This window comes from Chrysemys picta, chromosome 13 (genome assembly GCF_011386835.1).
Source record: "Chrysemys picta bellii isolate R12L10 chromosome 13, ASM1138683v2, whole genome shotgun sequence".
NCBI lineage: Eukaryota > Metazoa > Chordata > Testudines > Emydidae > Chrysemys > Chrysemys picta.
In genome coordinates this window covers 17,924,330-17,943,675 of record NC_088803.1, presented here as the reverse complement: position 1 = coordinate 17,943,675, position 19,346 = coordinate 17,924,330, and the positions used below count along the sequence as shown (strand labels likewise).

At 61.8% G+C, this 19,346-nt stretch overlaps 3 protein-coding genes across 19 annotated transcripts in view; all 3 read left to right on the top strand.

Annotated features, from left to right (window-relative positions):
- On the top strand, positions 1 to 5,280 carry KLHL33 (kelch like family member 33). Of its 3 annotated transcripts, none has more exons than XM_065565549.1 (5): positions 1 to 133; positions 1,743 to 1,838; positions 2,693 to 3,614; positions 4,136 to 4,306; positions 4,620 to 5,280. In XM_065565549.1, the coding sequence occupies exons 2-5, from the start codon at positions 1,757 to 1,759 to the stop codon at positions 5,278 to 5,280; spliced, it is 1,836 nt and encodes a 611-aa protein (XP_065421621.1). In that variant the 5' UTR covers positions 1 to 133; positions 1,743 to 1,756. The 3 variants fall into 3 exon arrangements, with proteins under 3 accessions (XP_065421621.1, XP_005284303.2, XP_023966989.2); XM_005284246.4 differs by having other exon boundaries at positions 1,743 to 2,306; XM_024111221.3 differs by lacking the exon at positions 4,136 to 4,306 and having other exon boundaries at positions 1,743 to 2,306.
- A 9-nt stretch (positions 5,281 to 5,289) lies between these two features.
- LOC135975266 (telomerase protein component 1-like) lies at positions 5,290 to 9,410 on the top strand. Of its 5 annotated transcripts, XR_010592195.1 has the most exons (8): positions 5,809 to 5,959; positions 6,395 to 6,681; positions 6,999 to 7,154; positions 7,769 to 7,903; positions 8,115 to 8,276; positions 8,379 to 8,676; positions 8,984 to 9,105; positions 9,259 to 9,276. XR_010592195.1 is itself a non-coding variant. In XM_065565556.1 (7 exons), exons 2-7 carry the CDS (start codon positions 6,406 to 6,408, stop codon positions 9,273 to 9,275), a joined length of 1,044 nt encoding a protein of 347 aa, XP_065421628.1. In that variant the 5' UTR covers positions 5,290 to 5,425; positions 6,395 to 6,405; the 3' UTR covers positions 9,276 to 9,410. The 5 variants fall into 5 exon arrangements, 4 of the variants coding, with proteins under 4 accessions (XP_065421628.1, XP_065421624.1, XP_065421627.1 ...); XM_065565556.1 differs by lacking the exons at positions 5,809 to 5,959; positions 8,984 to 9,105 and adding an exon at positions 5,290 to 5,425 and having other exon boundaries at positions 9,259 to 9,410; XM_065565552.1 differs by lacking the exon at positions 8,984 to 9,105 and having other exon boundaries at positions 9,259 to 9,410.
- A 3,210-nt stretch (positions 9,411 to 12,620) lies between these two features.
- TEP1 (telomerase associated protein 1) overlaps positions 12,621 to 19,346 on the top strand; it is a 52,531-nt gene continuing 45,805 nt past the window's right edge. For 9 of the 11 annotated variants that reach the window (XR_010592192.1, XR_010592194.1, XR_010592193.1 and 6 more), the window contains exons 1-7: positions 12,621 to 12,814; positions 14,070 to 14,223; positions 14,304 to 14,377; positions 14,602 to 14,726; positions 15,075 to 15,134; positions 16,329 to 16,478; positions 17,210 to 17,386. Coding sequence is in view for 7 of the 11 variants with exons in the window: in XM_065565534.1 (XP_065421606.1) it covers positions 12,755 to 12,814; positions 14,070 to 14,223; positions 14,304 to 14,377; positions 14,602 to 14,726; positions 15,075 to 15,134; positions 16,329 to 16,478; positions 17,210 to 17,386 (800 nt within the window). In the remaining 4 variants the exon portion in view is untranslated. Of the gene's footprint in view, positions 12,815 to 14,069; positions 14,224 to 14,303; positions 14,378 to 14,601; positions 14,727 to 15,074; positions 15,135 to 16,299; positions 16,479 to 17,209; positions 17,387 to 19,346 lie in introns of those variants that run through there. The other 2 variants (XM_065565539.1, XM_065565540.1) reach the window with 2 other exon arrangements.

Here is a 19,346-nt window from a genome sequence, read left to right as displayed (position 1 = left end):
CAGGGAGCCCGGCCTGCCCAGACTCGGCTATAATTAACCCCTGGGATTGGGGCCAATGCTCCCCTGCGGCTACCCCGTCTCCAGGCCTCGGGAAGGGTCGTCCCACAGCCCACCCCACAGCGGGCCCCAGCAGGTAGGGGACAGGGCTGGCGCGGGGGGGGGGGAGGCTGCGGGGCAGGAACTCTGGGACTGGAAGGGGGAGAAGGACAGGGTGAGGGTGTGCGTCAAGCCTACACACCCCACAGCAAATGCAGACACACAGATATAGCTAACTACACACAGACACACACCACAGACAGGAACTACACACACACACCACAACCCCCCAGCAACTACACACACACACACACCACAACCCCCCCAGCAACTACACACACAACACAGCCAGCAACTACACGCACACACACCACAACCACCCCACAGCAACTGCACACACATACAACAACCCCCCCCAGCAACTACACACACACACACACACTGTAACCCCCCCCAGCAACCACACACACACACACCAGACAGGAACTACACACACACACACAACACAGACAGGAACTAAACACACACACCGCAACCCATCCCCCCTCAGCAACTACACACACACACACCATAACCCCCCCTCAGCAACTACACACACAACACAGACAGGAACTTCATACACACACTGCAACCCCCCCCCCATAACAACCACACACATACACACCACAACACCCCAGCAACTACACACACAACACAGACAGGAACTACACACACACACACACACACACACCACAACCCCCAACAGGAACTACACACAAGCACACAACACAGATAACAACTATACACCCACCACAAACACCCCCTACAGCAACTACACACACCCACACACCACAATCCCCCCCACAGCAACTACACACACACACATAAAAACACAGACAAGAACCACACACACACACACCGCAACCCTCATCCCAACAACTACACGCCCCCCCCAGCAACTACACACACAACACAGGCAGCAACTACACACACACACTGCAACCCCCCCACAGCAACTACACACACTCACCCTGCAACTCTCCCCCAGCAACTAAACACACACTCAACACAGAGAGGAAGTACACACACACACCACAACCACCCCTCTCACTTTCCACAACAACTACCCACAGCAAACACACACACACAAAGTGAACACAGGAACATGCAAACACCATACCCACACACACCAACACACACTGCACAACTGCACACACTAGAAGGTTAATGACACCACACAGCCATACATCACACCCCCCACACTTCACAACTACACACAGAGACACCACAGATACTCCTGCCCAGCACACAGCACCAGCGGAGCACAGAGATGCCCCCCAACATAGCGCACAAGACACACGTCATAAAATCCCTCAAATACGCCCCCAGTATCCACAGCTCACAACCCCCCAACTGTTACACAAACACCACACTGCAATTATGCACACACGCCACAAAAACACCCCCCTCCTCCCCGTTACACACAATCTCACACACACACACACTTGAGTAGCTGTTGAATGGCATAAAGAGAATGGAACACCGGGCCTGTCCCCTCTAGGGGGCGCTGGCTCCCATCCGGCCCCAGGGTAGGGACTGGCTGGCTCAGCGGGGTGGGGAATGGGGCATGGGGCCTGCCCCTCTAAGGGGCACCAACTCCCATCTGGCCCCAGGCACGGGGGCTGACTGGCTCAGGGGCCAGGGCCTTTCACGTCCTTTCCTGGCAGGCGCTCCCGGCGCGATGTGGCCAGGCGAGGGGCCGGAGCCGGCTGAGGGGCCAGGCGAGGAGGGCAACACACCCGAGCCACGCTGGAAGCTGCGGAGTGAGTGCCACGCCCGGCAGTTCTTCGAGGCGGCATTGGAGCTGCGCGGGCAGGGCCAGCTGGTGGACATGACGGTGATGGCCGGCACCCAGTGGTACCAGGCCCACGGTGTGGTGCTGGCTGCCGTCAGTGCCTTCTTCTGCCAGCGGCTGGTGTGCGGGGCCGCCGGGGAAGTGGACGTGAGCCCACTGGCCACGCCGCGCGGCTGGGAGGCTGTTCTGGATTTCGCCTATACCGGGGCCTTCACTGCCATGCCGGGCACGGCCGGGGAGCTGGTGGCTGCAGCTCAGGCCCTGGGTGCGCCACGGGTGGTGGAGATCTGCCGGAGGATGGGGGACGGGCTGGAGGGGCCAGAGGGCAGGAGCCCAGATGAGGAGCAGTGGGAGACGCTGCAGGGCATGGAGGAGCTGTTCCGAGCCGGGGTGGGCTGTGACCTGGCGCTGACCACTGAAGGAGAGACCTTCCGAGGTGAATGGGGCACCGGCAGAGGTGGGGAGGGAGCAGGGCTGGGCCAGCAGGGGACTGCGGGTTGGGAGTGAGGGGCATCGGCAGGGCTGGGCTAGCAGGGGGTGCAGATCGGGAGTGAGGGCCACTGGGAGAGGTTGTGGGGAGCCCAGGGCTGGGATAGCGAGCACTGAGAGCAGGGCTGGGGTGCAGGTGGCTGCAGGTCAGAAGTGAGAGGCACTGGCTGCGCTGCAGGGGAGCCCAGGGCTGGGCGAGCAAGGGGCTGCAGATTGTGAGTGAGTGGGCAGGGAGGAGCCCAGGGCTGGAGTGGCTGGCACTGGGGGCAGGGCTGGGCGGCCCGGGGGTGCCTTTGGGGTCTCCATGCCTGACCTCCCCCCTCTCCCCCACAGCTCACCGGGTCGCGCTGAGCTGCGGCTGCGAGTACTTCCGGGCCATGTTCTGCAGCGGGATGCGGGAGGCCCGCCAGGGGGCCGACCCCCTGCCCACGCTCATGGCCCCGACCGACCTGCGCCTGCTGCTGCCCTTCGCCTACTCGGGGACAGTGGCAGGTAGCTGGGCTGAACTCCTGGGCGCGGCTGAGACCGCCCTGCAGTACCAGGCCTCGGGGCTGCTGGCGCTCTGCCTGGAGGCCCTGCAACGGGCGTTGAGCCCGGCCCGCAGCCTGGACCTGCTGGCCTTCGCCCGTGCCTATGACCTGCGCTCATTGGGCACTGCCGCCCAGGCCTATGCCCTGGCCAACTTCGACGGGGTGGCCCGGTGCCCTGGCTTCCCGGCCCTGCCGCTGGCCGAGCTGCTGGCCCTGCTGGGCTCAGACGAGCTCTATGTGGCCAGTGAGGTGGAGGCCTTCGAAGCTGCCCTGCGCTGGCTGGACGCCGACCGCACCTGCCGCCTGCCCCATGCCGAGGCCATCCTGGCCCGAGTCCGCTTCTCCTTGATGGGCACATGGGAGCTGCGCCGGGTGCGAGCCGCGGACCTGCTGGCACCGCCGGGCCGGCTCTACCAGCTGCTGGTGGCGGCGGTGGCGGATGAGGGGCCCTGCCGCGTGCGCACCCCGGCCGCGGCCCTGGTGATCTGTGGGGGCGAGGGGCTGGCGCCCAGCCTAGCTACCCGCCGCCCCACCCGGGAGCTGTGGTTTGCCCACCGGTTCCGCAGCGGTGTGGGGCTGGTCAAGCAGGTGGAGTGGAGGCGGCTAGGCCAGTTCCCGGACGGGCCACGGTTCCGCCACGCTGCCGCGGTGCTGGGCAACATGCTCTATGTGCTGGGCGGGAAGCACTACTACGGGGTGCGGGACACGCTGGCCACGGCCTTCCGGTGAGTGGGGCAGGTACTGTCCTCTAGGGGGCTCTGAGCAGGGAGGCTGGCCCAGGGGGCGAGGAATGGGGCACATGGCCTTTCCCATCCAGGGGGCACCAGCTCCCATCCAGCCCTTATGGGGAGGCTGGCCCAGGGGGGCGGGGAATGGGGCACAGGGTCTTTCCCGTCCAGGGAGCGCCAGCTCCCATCATGCCCCAGGGTGGGGGTCTGACTGGTTGGAGTCAGGGGAAGGGATCTGTGGCGGGTGAGGAGATGGGACCAGGGGGGCAGGGAATGGGACCCGAGGTGGGGGTGGAGGCTGGCTGGGTGGCTGGGGTGGGGAGAATGGGACCTGGGTCTGGCTGGGGTGGGGGTGGGGCAGGGAAGGGATCTGGGGTGGGTGGGGGGCTGGCCGGCCCAGGGGACAGGGAATTGGACCTGGGATGGGCGGGGGACTGTCCGGCCCAGGGAGGCAGAGAATGGGACCTGGGACAGGCAATGGGGTTCATATGGGGAGTGCCCACCTCACCCCATTGCAGGTACGACCCCGCACAGGACTCCTGGCAGCGCCTGGCCGACATGCCCAGCGCCCGCAGCTCCTTCCCGGCCGTGGGGGTGGCCGGGCGGATTTACGCCCTGGGGGGTAGCTCTGAGGACGCCTACTGCACGGATGGGGTGCAGTGCTACGACCCTCCTGCCGACGCCTGGAGGTGAGGGGGGGGTAGTGCCTGCTCCTGCCCTTGGACGCCTGGGTACCCTTTTCCCTCCAGGGCCCCCACCCCCGCATGGCTGAGCCAAAGTACCCACAACCTGGATATCTGGGGTCCCATTGGCACCAGGCCTGGTAGGGGCCAAGAGGGTGCTATGGAGGGGCTGTGGGCATGCCATGGGGGGCTGTCATGGCCGGTGGTAGGGGTGCTATGGGGGGGCACGGTTGGCTGTTTGTTTCTGCTTTTTCCTCTATTTCATTGGCTGATTTTTCTCTTTTCCTTTCTTTTCTCTGCCCCCCCCATGTCCCCCCAGGCCGTGCTCCCCCCTGCCTGCCCCGCTCTGCGGCCATGCTGCCTGCACCTTGGACGGCGCCATCTACGTTTCAGGGGGCTGCGACGGCTCAAGCGAGTGCCGGACCTGGCTGCTGCGGCTGTGCCCGGGGGGCCCCTCGGCCCAGCTGGCCCCCATGCTGGAGGAACGGGCTGGCCACATCATGGAGGCACTGGGGGAGCGACTCTATGTGGCCGGGGGCCTGCGCTGGCACGACGGGGGCTACACCGACCAGCTTGCCTGCGAGGTCTACAGCCCCGGCCCGGATGCCTGGGTCCGTCTGAGCCCGCTGCCCCAGGCCCACGTGGGGGGTGCCTCGGCCGTCCTGCAGGGGGAGCTATATGTGCTGGGCGGTTACAGCCAGGAGACCTACCGGGACACCCACCTGGTGCACGCCTACCAGCCAGCGCAGGGGCGCTGGCTGATGCTGGGCACCCTGCCCCAGGCCTGTGCTGACCTGCGGGCCTGCGTCCTACTGCTGCCGCCCGCCCTGCGGGGGGACCCGGCTTGCCTGATGCCCCCCCATGGAACCAGGCAGCCCCTGGCACCTCCACACAGGATGGGGACCCTGCCCCCCACCGAATGGGGGACCCCTCTGAGTCCCACATGGGACAAGAACCCCGCCTCTGATATCCCCCTTTGACTCCCCACAGAACAGAGGACCCCTCTGAGCCCCCCATGGGATGAGACCCTCCCCTGATCCCTCCACAGGACCTGGCAGCCCCGGGCACCTCCGCACAGGAGGGAGAACCTGTCTCCCATAGAACAGGGGTGCCCCCATGGGACAGGTGAGCCCCCAACACCCCTCAACGGTATAGGGGAGCCCGGTTTCTCCACATGGGGTGGGGGAGCCCCTCTGACAAGGACCTGACACCTCTCCTTGGGACCCCCCCATGAGACAGGGCCTCCCTCGTACACTCCCCGCGGTCCCCTGAGGAGGAGGAGGGGAGGGGGCCAGGTGGGGGGCGCTGGCTCCTGGGGGCGCGAGTCGGGTCAATAAAGAGGGTTCGGCTCAGCCCCCGCCTGGTCATTCCCAACTCGCGGGGCGCCGCCATGGACCCCACGCGGCCCTTTGGGGGCCGGGAGCAGGATCCCCCCGCCGAGATGGGGGGCAGAGCTGAGCTCCCCCACGCCCAGCCAGAACCGGAGGGGTTGGGAGCCTGGACTCCGGGGATCAGTCCCAGCTATGGGGTCCAGAGCCCGGACTCCTGGGCTCTCCCTGAAATCTGAGCCCGGCTCCGGGGGCGGATCTGGCAGGCTCCTCCCACCAGCTGATCCGGGCACTAGCCGGGCTGGGTGCGGTGCTTCCGGGTGCGCGGTCGGTGGGTAGCGTGGCCCGTGGGGGGGCCGTGGGGCGGGGGCGAATGCAGGGGAAGGCGCAGCGCAGAAGTGGGGTTGGTCTAGGGAGGGGCTCCATGGGGGCAGGGCTTGGGGGGTCTGCCAGGGCCTGGCAGCCCCCCTCCCCCGGTCCCTGCTCTGTGACTCCCCCCCCCCTTCCTGACCCTCTGATGGGGGAGCCGGGGCAGGTCTGGGGCAAGGGTGGGCGACAATGTTCTCCCCCCCCATGGAGTGCGTTGGGGGCTGGGAGCCGGGACTCCTGGGTTCTCTCCCGACTCTGGGAGGGGAATGGGGTCTGGTGCTCAGAGCAGCGGGGGCTGGGAGCCAGGACTCCTGGGTTCTCTCCCGGCTCTGAGCAGGAGCGTGGCCTCACTGGGCTCTCGGACTCCTGGGTTCTCATCTCACTCTTCTCTCTCCAGGTGCTGCAGCCATGAAAACTCCAGGTCCCGCCCTCCGCCCCAGCCCTGCCTCCTGCTGGCTGGAGAACCCTTTCCTGGGGGGCCACAGCCCCCTTCTCCCAGCATGGGTAGAGGAGACCAGGGCCCGGCTTCTCCGCCCTCTCCCGCCCCCTGCCCCCTGGCTGAGCTCCCTGACCCCCACGCCCTGTCTGGTGTCTGCCCCCATCTCTACACCCAGCCGGGTGCCCCTTGCCCCTGGAGGTGAGGATGGGATCCCGGCCCGCAGCGAGGAGCTGGAGCCGCCCTGGGTAAGATGGGCACCGGGCTCAGACCGGGCACCAACTCATGGTAGCTGTGAAGCACACGGGGCTGCAATTCCGCTGTTGACCACCAAAGGGGGTAATCCCAGGGGGAGGGATGCTGGTAGCAGTCAGAGGGAGGAGGTGAAGTGTGTTTGTGTGGGGAGATGCTGAGGAGGGGCTGTGGGGTGGAGGGGCTGTAGGGTGTGGTGGTCGGGGTGGTCAAGGCGGGGTCGCTGAGGGGGGACAGTTGGGGTGGGGTGGTCGGGGCAGGGGGCACTGTGTGGGGTCCCCAGCCCCGTGGGTCACCCCCGCTCTCCCCGCAGCGGGCCGACGCTGTCCCCGACCCTTCTGGCTCGCTGCCCCAGTACACCCTGTCGGAGCTGCAGGCCGAGCCAAGCCCGGAGCCCCTGGGGCAGAGGGACCCTAGCGCCCAGCAGCCCCCCGGGAAGGGCCCCCAGCAGCACCTGAGAGAGCACAAGGTAAGAGATGGGAGTGGGGGGCCAGGACTCCTGGGTTCTCTCCCAACTCTGGGAGGGGAGTGGGATGTAGTGGTTACAGCACGGGGGGTGGGAGCCAGGACTCCTGGGTTCTCTCCCTGGCTATGGGAGGGGAGTGGGGTCTACTGCAAAGATGGGCAAACTATGGCCCCCCGGGCCACATCCTCCCGCGGGACCGTCCTGCCCGGCCTTTGAGCTCCCAGCCGGGGAGGCTAGTCCCTGGCCCCTGCCTTTCCGTCCTCCCTCCCCCGCAGCCTCAGCTTGCTGTGCCACCAGCGCTGCCAGGCAGCAAGGCTGCCAGTCCTATTGCTCTGAGTGGCATGGTAACAGGGTGGAGACGGGGGGAGGTTGGATAAGGGGCAGCTGGGGGGGCAGTCAGGGAGCAGGGGGCAGTTGGATGGGGAGGGCAGTCAGGGGGCGGGGCCCAGGCTGTTTGGGAAGGCACAGCCTTCCCTACCTGGCCCTCCATGCAGTTTCGCAATTCTGATGTGGCCCTCGGGCCAAAAAGTTTGCCCACCCCTTGTCTAGTGGATGGGCGGAGGGTGGCTGGGAGCTGGGACTTCTGGGTTCATCCCTGCTCCCTGTTCCCCCCCCAGCTGGCCCTGGTGAACCTGGTGTGCTGCTCCCTCGTGGAGGGGTCTGATTTGGGAGCCCCCAGTGGCCCGACGCGTGGGCGCCTGGTGGAGTTGTGCGAGGAGCTGGCCCACCTGGAGCCTGAGTTCATCCTTAAGGTACTGTGGGGTGGGGCTGCTGGCTAGGATGCCTGGGTTCAATCCCCCCCTGTACGGGGCAGGGGATAAGCAGTTTGAGTGGGTGGGAGGTGGTCTCTGGTGCCCTATGCCAGGACTTGGGGAGGGGGAGTGTGCTTTAGTGGGTTAGAGCAGGGGAGCTTGGATGCCTGGGTTTGCTCCGGGCCTCAGTTTCCCCTCTCTCCCCCCACAGGTCGCCCTGTATACGCGCCAGGAGCTGAACATCCGGGCAACGGCCAACTTCCTGCTGGCACTGGCGGCCTGGCTGCCGCCCTGCCGGCCCCACCTGCGCCGCTACTTGTGTACCTCCCTGCAGCTGCCCTCCGACTGGACCCAGGTGGTGGCGCTCTTCCAGGTACCCGGCTCGCGCCCCAGCTCAACCCCAGTGGCGGGTAGTTCCGCCGGCCAATGCCACCCCCTGCTGGCCAGCACTGACCCGTCTCCCTCTCCCTCACAGAGCCTGGCGGGCGCAGGGCGCCCCCTGGCCCCGCTGCCCCGCTGCCTCCGCACCGGCCTGGCAGACAAGTTCCAGCAATTTGATGCCTACCAGCTGGCCAAGTACAACTCGCGCAAGAGTCGTGGCAAAGCCAGGGGGCGCCCGCGGGTCCCGCCAGCCGGGGAGGGAACTCAGGAGTCCTGTGCTCCGGCCCCAGTGCTGCCAGCCAATTCTTCCTCCCGGAGCTGCCTCCCAGAGACCTCTGCCCTGGACGAGGAGATTCCGGCTGCGCCAAGCGTTCGGCAAGCTTCAGACGAAGGTGAGAGGACTGGGGTCTAGTGGTTAGAGCCGGGGGGGGCCTGGGATCCAGGACTCCTGGGTTCTGTCCCCTGGTCTGGGAGGGGAGTGGAGTCTAGTCGTTAGAGCAGGGGTCTGGGAGCCAGGACTCCTGGGTTCTGTCCCCGGCTCTGGAAGGGGCATGGGGGTCTAGTTGGTTAGAGCAGAGGGGCCGGAACCCAGGACTCCTGGATTATGTCCCCAGCTCTGGGATGGGAGTGGGGGCTAGTGGGTTAGAGCAGGGGACTGGGAGCCAGAACTCCTGGGTTCTCTGCTGATGTCTCCTGCAGTTTGAAAGTGGTCAGCCATCCCAGGAGCCGCGCGAGACGAAGCCCTTCTCCCTGAAGGCGCTGATCCGATGGCTGCATATCTCCAAGCCGGCCCAGCACGTCATGAGTCTGCTGGGCTGCAGGTGAGAGCCCTGGAGAGGGCTCCCAGCCCCTCCTCCTTTCTATCCCCCAAACCCAAGAGGTGGCACAGTACCCAGGAGTCCTGGCTTGCCCTTCACCCCCTTGTAGGCCCTGCTGGGATCCACCCTGTCTCTGCTGCTCCCCCCTCTCCCCAGGTACCCCTCGGACCTAAGCTCCTTCTCCCGGAGCCACCTGCCAGGGCCCTGGGACCCCGCCCGGGCCGGGACCCGAATGAAACTTCCGCAGCCCCAGACCTGGGACCGACAGCTTAGCCAGCGTGGGAACAAGGCTGCGGTCTGGGAGGAACTGATCGGTAAGGAGGGGCTTCATGGGGTGCTGCGCTTGCCCCCAGTGGTGCCCTGAGTGTGTCTAGGTGTCACCAGGTGTCACTGTTAGCTCTTTTCCCAGAGGGTGCGAGCTAGTGTTGAGTGCAGGGTGACAGGGCATGTGTGGGGCTGGCTGGGCTTGCCATGGGGCAGGTGGCCAGCCTAGCTGGAGCAGGGTTTGCTCAGTGCCGTAACACCCCCGAGGAGAGTCTAGCCTCGGGGCAGAGTGGGGGGCCTGGCACCGGTCTCTGATTGGCCCATGGGCTGGCTGGGTACCACTGTGGCACAAAGAGACTCCATGAGGAGCTGGCCTCCGCTCCCCTTGGCAATGAGCGGCTTGCGTGGGGATAAGGGCCCCCCGGAATGCACCCCCTGGTAGCCACAGATCTCCCAGCGCCCCCTGGGTGCTGCAGCTGGCCCAGCACCCCTATAAATGTGGCCAGTGGGGCCGAGCGCCCCCTGGAAGCAGCAGCCAGCTCAGCACCCTTGTGGATACAGCGCCCCCTGGCTGTGGGTGGGGTGGGCTCCTAACCGTGCTTTGGGCTCTGCCTCGCAGACTCGGGGAAGTTGCCATTCATGGCCATGCTCAGGAACCTGCGCAACATCATCGGGGCTGGGGTGAGTGAGCGGCACCACCGGCAAGTGCTCAGCCAGCTGGAGAACAAGGTACGGCCCTGGGGACCCTGATTCCCCCCCTCCCGGGTCCCCAGAGCGAGGTATGGCTCTGGGGACCCCGAATTCCCCCTCCCCCCCCCCCAGGGTCCCCACAGCAAGATACTGCCCTGGGGACCCTGAATTCCCCCCCTCTCGGATCCCCAGAGTGAGATACGGCCCCAAAATCCCATCCCCCCCACCCCAAGATAGGATGACTGGAGTGGGGTGGAGGGCTGCTGGGATCCCCACCTTGACACTCCCGCCAATTTCCAGGAGTCCATCATCCGCAGCCGGCAGTTCCCCTTCCGGTTCCTGACGGCGAATAAAGTCATCCAGGACATGGAGGAGCAGCTGAAGAAGAAAGGTGAGACCGGGGCTGCCAAGCGGTGACACAAATGAATCACGAGATTAAAAAAAAAATCGCGGTTCATGGCAGGTTGAATTGCACCGTTACTGATCGAATAGCAACTGAAACATATCCTAAATATCTTTGGCTGTTTTCCTCCATTTACAAATCTAGCGATTGCACCCACAATGCAGAAGACAAAGTGTCCGGGGCTCGTGTGAGTTTATTAGTTTCGATTACAAATATTTGCACAGTAGAAAAAGCTACATGTCTCAGCATGAAGGGGCATACAGATGTTTAGCGCATCTGGCACATAAATACCTTGCCATGCCGGCTACAACAGTGCCATGCAAATGCCTGTTCTTACTTTCAGGTGATAGTGTAAATCAATGGGCAGCATTATCTCCTGCAACTGTAACAGACCTGTTTGTCTGAGCGATCAGCTGAACAAGAAGTAGGACTGAGCGGACTCGGAGGCTCTCTAAAGTTTTACATTGGCTGGTTTCTGAGCACAGTTATTGTTATACAGAATTCTCCATTTGTACAGAGATCGCACGACGGCACTTGTATGAGGTGAAGAAAAATATTGGTAATCAAAAATTATCATCTAAAGGAAGCCCTTTATGTTTTCCATGTGGTAATTGAAATTGAAACATTTGAAAATGTAGAAAAGCAGCCAGAAATCTTTGATACATTTCAGTTGCTACTCTACTGTTTAACGGTGCGATTATAACTGCAATGAATCACGATTAATTTTGTTAATTTGTTTTGAGTTAATCACGGGAGTTAACTGTGATTCATTGACAGCACTGAGACCCCGAACAACCAGGGGCAAGAACAGGGGTGGGCAAATTTTTAGTCTGAGGGCCACATCTGGGTATGGAAATTGTATGGCGGGCCATGAATGCTCATGAAACTGTGGGTTGGGGTGTGGGCGAGGGCTCCGGCTGGGGGTGCGGGCTCTGGAGTGGGGCCAGAAATGAGGAGTTCAGGGTGTGGGAAGGGGCTCCGGGCTGGGGCAGGGGGTTGTGGTGCAGGTGTGTGTGAGGGCTCCAGTTGGGGGTGCAGGCTCAGGGGTGGGGATGAGGGGTTGGGGGTGCAGGAGGGTGCTCTGGGCTGAGACCGAAGGGTTCGGAGGGCAGGAGGGGGATCAGGGCTGGGGGTTGGGGTGCAGGAGGAGGTCAGGGGTGCAGGCTCCAGGAGGCGCTTACCTCAAGCAGCTCTTGGAAGCAGTGGCATGTCCCCCCTCCATCTCTTACATGAATGTGCAGCCCAGCGGCTCTGCGTGTTGCCCCGTCCGCAGGCGCCACCTCTGCAGCTCCCATTGGCTGTGGTTCCCAGCCAATTGGAGTTGTGGGGGCAGCACTTGGGGTGGGGGCAGTGTATGGAACACCCTGGTTGCATAGGAGCTAGAGTGGGGACATACTGCTGCTTCCGAGAGCACACGGAACCAGGCAAGCCCCCAACCCGGCTCCCCTGGCTGGAGCCCCGGAGCGGGGCAAGACCTGGACTCCACTCCCTGACAGGAGCTCAAGGGCCAGATTAAAATGTTTGAAGGGCCGGATGCAGCCCTCGGGCCGTAGTTTGCCCACCCCTGGGCAAGAGGCACAGGCAGAGCTGGGCTAGCAGAGGCTGCGGGTCAGGAGTGAGGGGCACTGTGTGTCTTCCCCCCCCACACACACACCTCCAGACAGCCCTTGCCTCTCTAACGTGGAGCTGCTGCGGGCGCTGCTGAGGCGCGGAAAGAAGCAGCCGGGGGCCCTGCCCGGGGTGCGGGGGCGGCCGTTCTGGATGCGCCGGGAGCTACGTGCGGCCTTGTCCATCCCCATCTTCTTCCGCGCGGTGAAGAGCGAAAAGCAGCGGCTGCAGAAGGCCAGGTGAGAGCCCCATGCTTGGCTCCTGGGAGTGGCCACAGGGGGCTGGGCAGGTGGGGTGCCAGGTTGCAGGGGGTGGGATGGGGGGGGCTGGGCAGGTGGGGTGCTAGGCCGTGGGGGGCAGGTGGGGTGCCAGGTTGCAGGGGGACTGGGCAGGGGGCAGTGTGGGGGGGCTGGGCAGGTGGGGTGCCAGGCTGGGGGGGTGCCAGGTTGCAGGGGGCCGGGACAGGATGGGGGGCTGGGCAGGGGGGGCCGGGCTGGGCAGCGGGCAGGATGGGGGGCCGGGCAGCGACTCAGCAGCAACTTGTGCCCGCCAGGGAGCTGCGCCCCGACACCCGCCCTCCTGGTCCGCTATCACTGTGCCCTGGACGCCGCCATCTGCATCTCTGCCCGGCACAACCTGCCCCCCCTGCCCGGCCGCACCCTCATCCTCTGCTGCACCTCCAATGCCATGATGACGCCCTACCACCGGGCCCGGGAGCTGCGCAGCCTCCGCCCGGAGCCCATGACAGTGAGTTGGGGGGTAGGCTGCGCTCACCCCCTGGCAGTGCCCTGTGGGGGTGGAGGGCAGGGTGGGGTGCTGTGCTCACCCCCTGGCAGTGCCCTGTTGTCCCACAAACTTATACAGGATCGTTTTAGGGGTCAAGACAAAGATGCCACATTTATTATGATAACAATTTTATTTATGACCAATAACTAATATCTTAATCCTAAAACACACACATTATACCTAATACCTATACACACACACACACACACAACACATCCGTCAGATGTTCTGCAGCTGCTGCATAGTTACCAGTCCAGCTTGAGTCTGTGGCTTGAGTTTGCAGCTTGGGTTCATAGCTTGTGGCGGCTAACTGGCCAGGAAAGCCGGGCACAAGGATGAGCTGGGTCTCTGTTGGGCATGCACCGATGCCCTTCCATGTTGGCAGCAGAATGTTACCCTCCTCCAAAGTTTTCCATCTCACCCATCCTTTTTGTAGGCTTTTGTTTGAATCCAGAGTCTATAGGTCTTGCTGTGTCAGGCTGCCTTTGGGTTTGGTGATTGATCACCCGTCAATTGCAGACATGACTTTCAGCCTCGGACCGGACCGGGCCTTTGATCTTCCTTCTATTGTACCTTTTCTTTTTAGGGTGGATTCTTCTTACTTTGTTAGGGCTCTTGTCTGCCTCTTCAGCCCTTGGTGTTTGAACTCTATTTAATCAGGACAGGCTGGGGCTGGAGGTTGATTCCATCATCCATACATACCTCATTCACACATCTAAACTAACTAATAAGATTACAGCAGGGTTTGCAAAAATGAAGGTTGCAGCAAGCCCTTACAAAATGGAGTAAGCGTTTTAAAATGTGGTTTGAATTACAATATGGCAAACAGTGAACAGAAGTTACACTGTAGGCAAGTGTAATAAATGGTGAACAGAAATTACAATAGTGAAACAGTGCAAGTCTCAGTGATTTAAGCAGGAATTGGATTGATAGTGAAACTTACAAAGGCAGCTGACTGAACAGCTATGGCTCTTAACAAGCATCTTAACTGTTAATTAGCTAGTTATTGTGGTAACCGGTTTTTATGAATGAATATTGTTTCATTCATAAAACTTTACTTATGAAGTTACATTAATAAAGTGAACAATTAAAAACAATTTCATTCATTAGTTCTACACCTGTGGGGGTTGGGGGCAGGGCAGGGTGCTGCACTCACCTCACAGCAGTGCCCTGTGGGTGGGGCCGTGTCCAGCTCACAGTCCCCCATCTCTCCTAGGCCCTGGAGGTGGCCCTGTTGCTGGGCCTGATGGGCCAAGCGGTGGCAGAGCGGGCGCGCCTGGTGCTGTATGGCCGCGGGCCCCTGGGAGGAGGTGCAGGCGCTGGCCGGGTCGCTGCTGGAGAACGTCCAGAGCCTGCACCAGCAGGTCCAGGTGAGAGCCCCTCCTGTCCCTACTCACTCACTCTCCCCCAGCCCAGCCTGGCTCCGCGTCTCACCCCATCTCTTCCCCAGGCCACAATGGAGCCGAGCAGCGGCTCCAGCACCGTCAGCGACGTCTCTGGGACCTGGTGGCTCGTGGGGAGCCGGTGAGTCTGGGCTGCGGATCTGGTGTCAGGGGCGCTGGCAGGGCTGGGGGGAGGAAGGGCTGAGCTAGCAGGGGGCTGCGGGTCAGGAGTGAAGGGCACCAGCAGAGCTGGAGGGGCTTGGGGCTGGGCTGGCAAGGGGCTGCGGGTCAGGAGTGAGGGGCACTAGCTGAGGAAGGGGCCCACAGCTGGGCACAGACTGACCGTATCTCCCCCCCTCCCCCCAGGTGGACACCCTGCTCGTGCTAAGCCCCAGCTCAGAGGCCCTCCTGGCCGGCCCTGCCCTGCGGCTGGTGCGGGATCGTGTTGCCCCCCACTGCCTCTTCGTGAACCTCTGCCTGGAGTCCTGGGGGTATGAACCCGCCCCACTGTAACTCCTCGGGGGCTAGGACCCCCCCCCCATTCCTTGCCTGTAGCCTGCGGGGTGGGGGCTTCTGAGGCCTTGCCTGGGCTTTTCCCTGGTGGTTTTCGGAGGGGGGGAGGGGGGATCCCTGGCACTCGGGGGCTGGGGCTGGAGGGCTCCCCATGGCTCTGGGTGAGGGGAGTGGGGATTCCCTAAGGGCGGGGAAGGGGGATCCCCTGGGGGCGGGGGTTCCCTGTGGCTTGGGGGAGGGGTGGGGGGCTCCCTGTGGCTCTGGGAGTGTCGGGGAGCTCCCTGGGGCGCCCCAGGGCTGAGGCGGCTCTGACCGTGTTGTTGCAGGTGCCAGAGGAGCCCCGCAGACGAGGTGGAGCTGGCTGGGTTCAGTGAGCAGGTGCTCAGGTGAGTCTCAGCCTTACGGGGAGGGGGGCAGGCAGGTGGTGTCATGTGGGCCAGTTTGTAACTGTCCCTTGTGACGGGTTGGATCACAGAAACCCTCTTGGGAGCTGCCACCTGATGTGCCAAGACTACTTCTGCCCCTGGCTTTCCCTGCCAGCTCGGGGTCCCAGCACCCTGTCTTGCTGAGCCAGACACTCCCATTTGCTCCAACACAGACCCAGGGTCTGAATTACTTGCCCCAAAGCTGCAGGTTTACCTGAAAGCAGCTAACAGAAGTGTTGCTGTCTTTAACACTCAGATGCCCAACTCCCAATGGGCTCTAAACCCAAAAAAATCCATTTTACCCTGTATAAAGCTTATGCAGGGTAAAACTCATAAATTGTTCGCCCTCTATAACACTGATAGAGAGAGATGCACAGCTGTTTGCTCCTCCAGGTATCAATACATACTCTGAGTTAATTAATAAGTAAAATGTGATTTTATTAAATACAAAAACTAGGATTTAAGTGGTTGCAAGTAGTAACAGACAGAACAAAGTAAGTCACCAAGCAAAATAAAATAAAATGCGCAAATCTATGTCTAATCAAACTGAATACAGATAATCTCACCCTCAGAGATGCTTCAGTAAGTTTTTTCTCAGACTGGACACCTTCCAGGCCTGGGCACAATTCTTTCCCCTGGTGCAGCTCTTGTTCCAGCTTAGGTGGTAGCTAGGGGATTCTTCATGATGGCTCCTCCACCCCTTTATATATCTTTTGCATAAGGCAGGAACCCTCTGTCCCTCTCTGGGTTTCCACCCCCTCCTTCTCAATGGAAAGACACCAGGTTAAAGATGGATTCCAATACTTCATTGCCCACTTGCCAGCACACACTTATACAAGGAGACTTACAGGTAAAACAGAGCCATCTGCAGACAATTGTCCTGGTTAATGGGAGTCATCAAGATTCCAAAGCACCATTAATGGCCCACACTTTGCATAATTACAATAGGCCCTCAGAGTTATATTTCCTATTTCTAGTTTCAGGTACAAGAGTGATACATTTATACAAATAGGATGATCACACTCAGTAGATTATAAGCTTTTGTAATGACAAGAGACGTTTTGCATGAAGCATATTCCAGTTACATTATATTCACTCATTAGCGTATTTTTATAAAATTATACAGACTGCAACGTCCCCCTCCCTCCCCCGCAGGTTCCTGGCCGTGCGCGGCACCTCCCGCCTGCTGGAGCACGTGGGCAGGATGGACGAGATCCACGGACTGCCCCCCCCGCTGGGGGCGCCCCGCAGGCACCCAGAGCTTTCCTGCGCCCCTCCTGCCCTGACCCCCGCCCCCCGGAGCAGGTGAGAGGTTGACAGGGCCCGCGACCAGTCGGGGGTGGGGAGAGAGTGGGTGGGGGGCTGATTCTCTGGCGTGTGGGAGGGGTTCATGGCGGGGTCTAGGGCTGAGCTGGAGGGGGAGGGACCGGGTTGGGTGGTCTGGCGCTGGTCCAGGGGAGGTAACCGGGCTTGTAGGACAGTGGGACACATGGGGGGGGCAAGGGCCAGTGGGGTAGTGACAGAGGCCCATGGGGGGGACAGGGACTGGTGGCGGGGGGACAGAGGGGCCCATCGGGAAAGGCAGGGGATGCGATGGGCGGGGCCAGTCCGGGGGTGAGTAGGGACTTATTAGGGGGCAGAGGGGCCCATTGAGGGCGTAGGGACCAGTGGGGGGCCGATTAGGGGGGACAGAGGGACCTATGGGGGGGGCAGGGACCGGTAGGAGGCGACAGAGGGGCCCATCAGGGAGTAGGGGCTTGTGGCTGGGTGACAGAGGGGCCCATCGGGGGGGCAGGGGCCGGTGGCAGGGTGACAGAGGGGCCCATCGGGGGAGGTGGGGGCGGGCAGGGGGCGGTGACGGGGGCCCAGCGGGGGTGGGAGAGGCCGGTGGGGGGGGCGGCGACGGGGGGCCCATCGGGGGGGCAGGGGCCAGTAACGCGGTGACAGGGGTCCATCGTGGGGGCAGAGGCTGGTGTGGGGGCTGGGCCGAGCTGGTCTGGGCTCCCCTGGTCAGGGTTTGATGGGTCCCTCTCCAGGTGGCGCAGCATCCGCGTGTTCATCTCGTCGCCGGTGCGGGACATGCAGGGCGAGCGGGACGTGGTGCTCCGGGCTGTGCTGCCCGCCCTGCGCGCCCGTGCCGCCCCCCACCACCTAGCGCTGCAGGAGATCGACCTGCGCTGGGGCATCACCGAGCAGGAGGCACGGCAGGAGCGGTGGGTGCCCACCCTGTGGGCAGAGGGTTCGGGGCGGGGGGGAAGGGGCAGGGCTGCCCAGAGGGGGCGGTAAGTGGGGCAATTTGCCCCGGGCCCCACAGAAGAATGTCGGAGGCTCCCCCCGCCTCCACCTTCCCCATCTCCCGGCGCCTCAGCGTGCCGCGTCCAGGAGCTGCCCTGGACAGAGCTAAAGTGGCGTGGCTCCAGCGGGGCCTGAGCTCCTGCCGCTCGGAGCCACGTGGTAAGGGGGCGGGGCTGCGAGCTGCGGCCGAGCGGTTTGAGCTCAGGTCCTGCTGGAGCCACGCCGCTGCAGCGCTGTCCAGGTGGCTCCTGGACACGGCCCACTGAGGCTCCGGGAGAGGAGGGAGGCAGGGGTAAGCGGCATGGTAAGGGGGCGGCGGGGGGCGGGGGGGTTTGGATAAGGGGCAAGGTGTCCCGGGGACAGGGAGGGGGCAGAAGTTCTGGGGGAGGGGTGGTCAGGGGACGGGGAACGGGGGGTTGGATTGTGGGCATTCCAAGGGTCTGTCAGGACTCGGCGCGGGGTGGATAGGGGTCGGGACAGGGAGCAGGGGGGGTTCAGGGGGGTGGGGTCCCGGGGTGGTGGTTGGGGAGGTTTTGGGGGGGCGGTCAGGGGACAAGGAGCAGGATGGGTTGGGGATTCTGAGGGGGGCAGGAAGTGGGTGGGGGTTTGGATAGGGGGCAGGGCCAGGCTGTTTGGGGAGGCACAGCCTTCCCTACCCTAAAGCTCATTCAGCAGTTTGAGGCTTGCAGACAGCTAGTTAACATAAAGAGCCAAGCTGTTATCTTTTCCCTTAGGGCTGCCACCCCTTTCACTTCTCAAATGCCAAATTATAATCTACATTTAATTTCAGTGCCAAAGGGAGATTCATGTCAGGGGAGGGTAGCTTCATTTAAAATTAGCCACTTTAGATTAACAGTGATAGACCCAAGAGAGCCATGGGGGAGGGATCACACGAGAAGACCAATATCATACTCCACCTACCTCCTTCCCAACCCTACCAAGGGAGACCCCCCCCCCTCCCCCCGCATTCCCCGAGGCTCCGGAGGGGTTAATTCATTGGTTCTCAAACTTTTGTACTGGTGACCCCTTTCACAGAGCAAACCTTTGAGTGCGACCCCCCCCTTATAAATTAAAAACACTTTTTAATATATTTAACACTATTATAAATGCTGGAGGCAAAGTGGGGTTTGAGGTGGGGGCTGACAGCTCACGACCCCCAGTAATAACCTTGTGACCCCCTGAGGGGTCCCAACCCCCAGTTTGAGAACCCCTGAGTTAATTTACTTTTAGCACCATTCACATGGATGTGCTATTTTGAGCATTTCAGTTTTCACAACATAGGCTCATCCCAAATTCTGGAACAAGCTCAAATGCTCAGTTCGTGGAGTATGTACATAAGCTATACTAAAGACAAACCCACAGTAACCGTCTCCAGTTTGTGAGGGACCCTATGGAGCCAGTCTCTAGAAAACAGATAAATTCATGGAGGTTAAGTCCATTAATGCCTATTAGCCAAGATGGGTAAGGAATGGTGTCCCTAGCCTCTGTTTGTCAGAGGGAGGTGATGGATGGCAGGAGAGAGATCACTTGATCATTACCTGTTAGGTTCACTCCCTCTGGGGCACCTGGCATTGGCCACTGTCGGTAGACAGGATACTGGGCTAGATGGACCTTTGGTCTGACCCAGTATGGCCGTTCTTATGTTCTAACCTAAATGAACCCAAAGTTATGGAGACAGATATGAGTCAAGGAAGCCAGCAGAGTATCAGAAACCTGGAAAAGTCTCTGACTGGATGGGCTCAGGCGTTTGGTCACAAGCTGAGGTGGTTCAAAAGTTTTGGATTTTTTTAAGCAGATTTTTTTTATAGTTTCTTTAAACAATTAACACAGCAAATATTTGGCCACACACTTCTGAAACCCCAAACCATGTTCAGGTTT

Bases quoted from the DNA above. Each gene is read 5' to 3' on its own strand.
- LOC135975266 (XM_065565552.1), top strand. From the start codon at position 5,824: ATGGGGTCCAGAGCCCGGACTCCTGGGCTCTCCCTGAAATCTGAGCCC. The intron at 5,960-6,394 runs GTGGGTAGCGTG...TTCTCTCTCCAG, and splicing joins TGCTTCCGGGTGCGCGGTCG to GTGCTGCAGCCATGAAAACT. The intron at 8,277-8,378 runs GTACCCGGCTCG...TCTCCCTCACAG, and splicing joins AGGTGGTGGCGCTCTTCCAG to AGCCTGGCGGGCGCAGGGCG.
- KLHL33 (XM_005284246.4), top strand. From the start codon at position 1,757: ATGTGGCCAGGCGAGGGGCCGGAGCCGGCTGAGGGGCCAGGCGAGGAG. The intron at 2,307-2,692 runs GTGAATGGGGCA...TCTCCCCCACAG, and splicing joins TGAAGGAGAGACCTTCCGAG to CTCACCGGGTCGCGCTGAGC. The intron at 4,307-4,619 runs GTGAGGGGGGGG...ATGTCCCCCCAG, and splicing joins CCTCCTGCCGACGCCTGGAG to GCCGTGCTCCCCCCTGCCTG.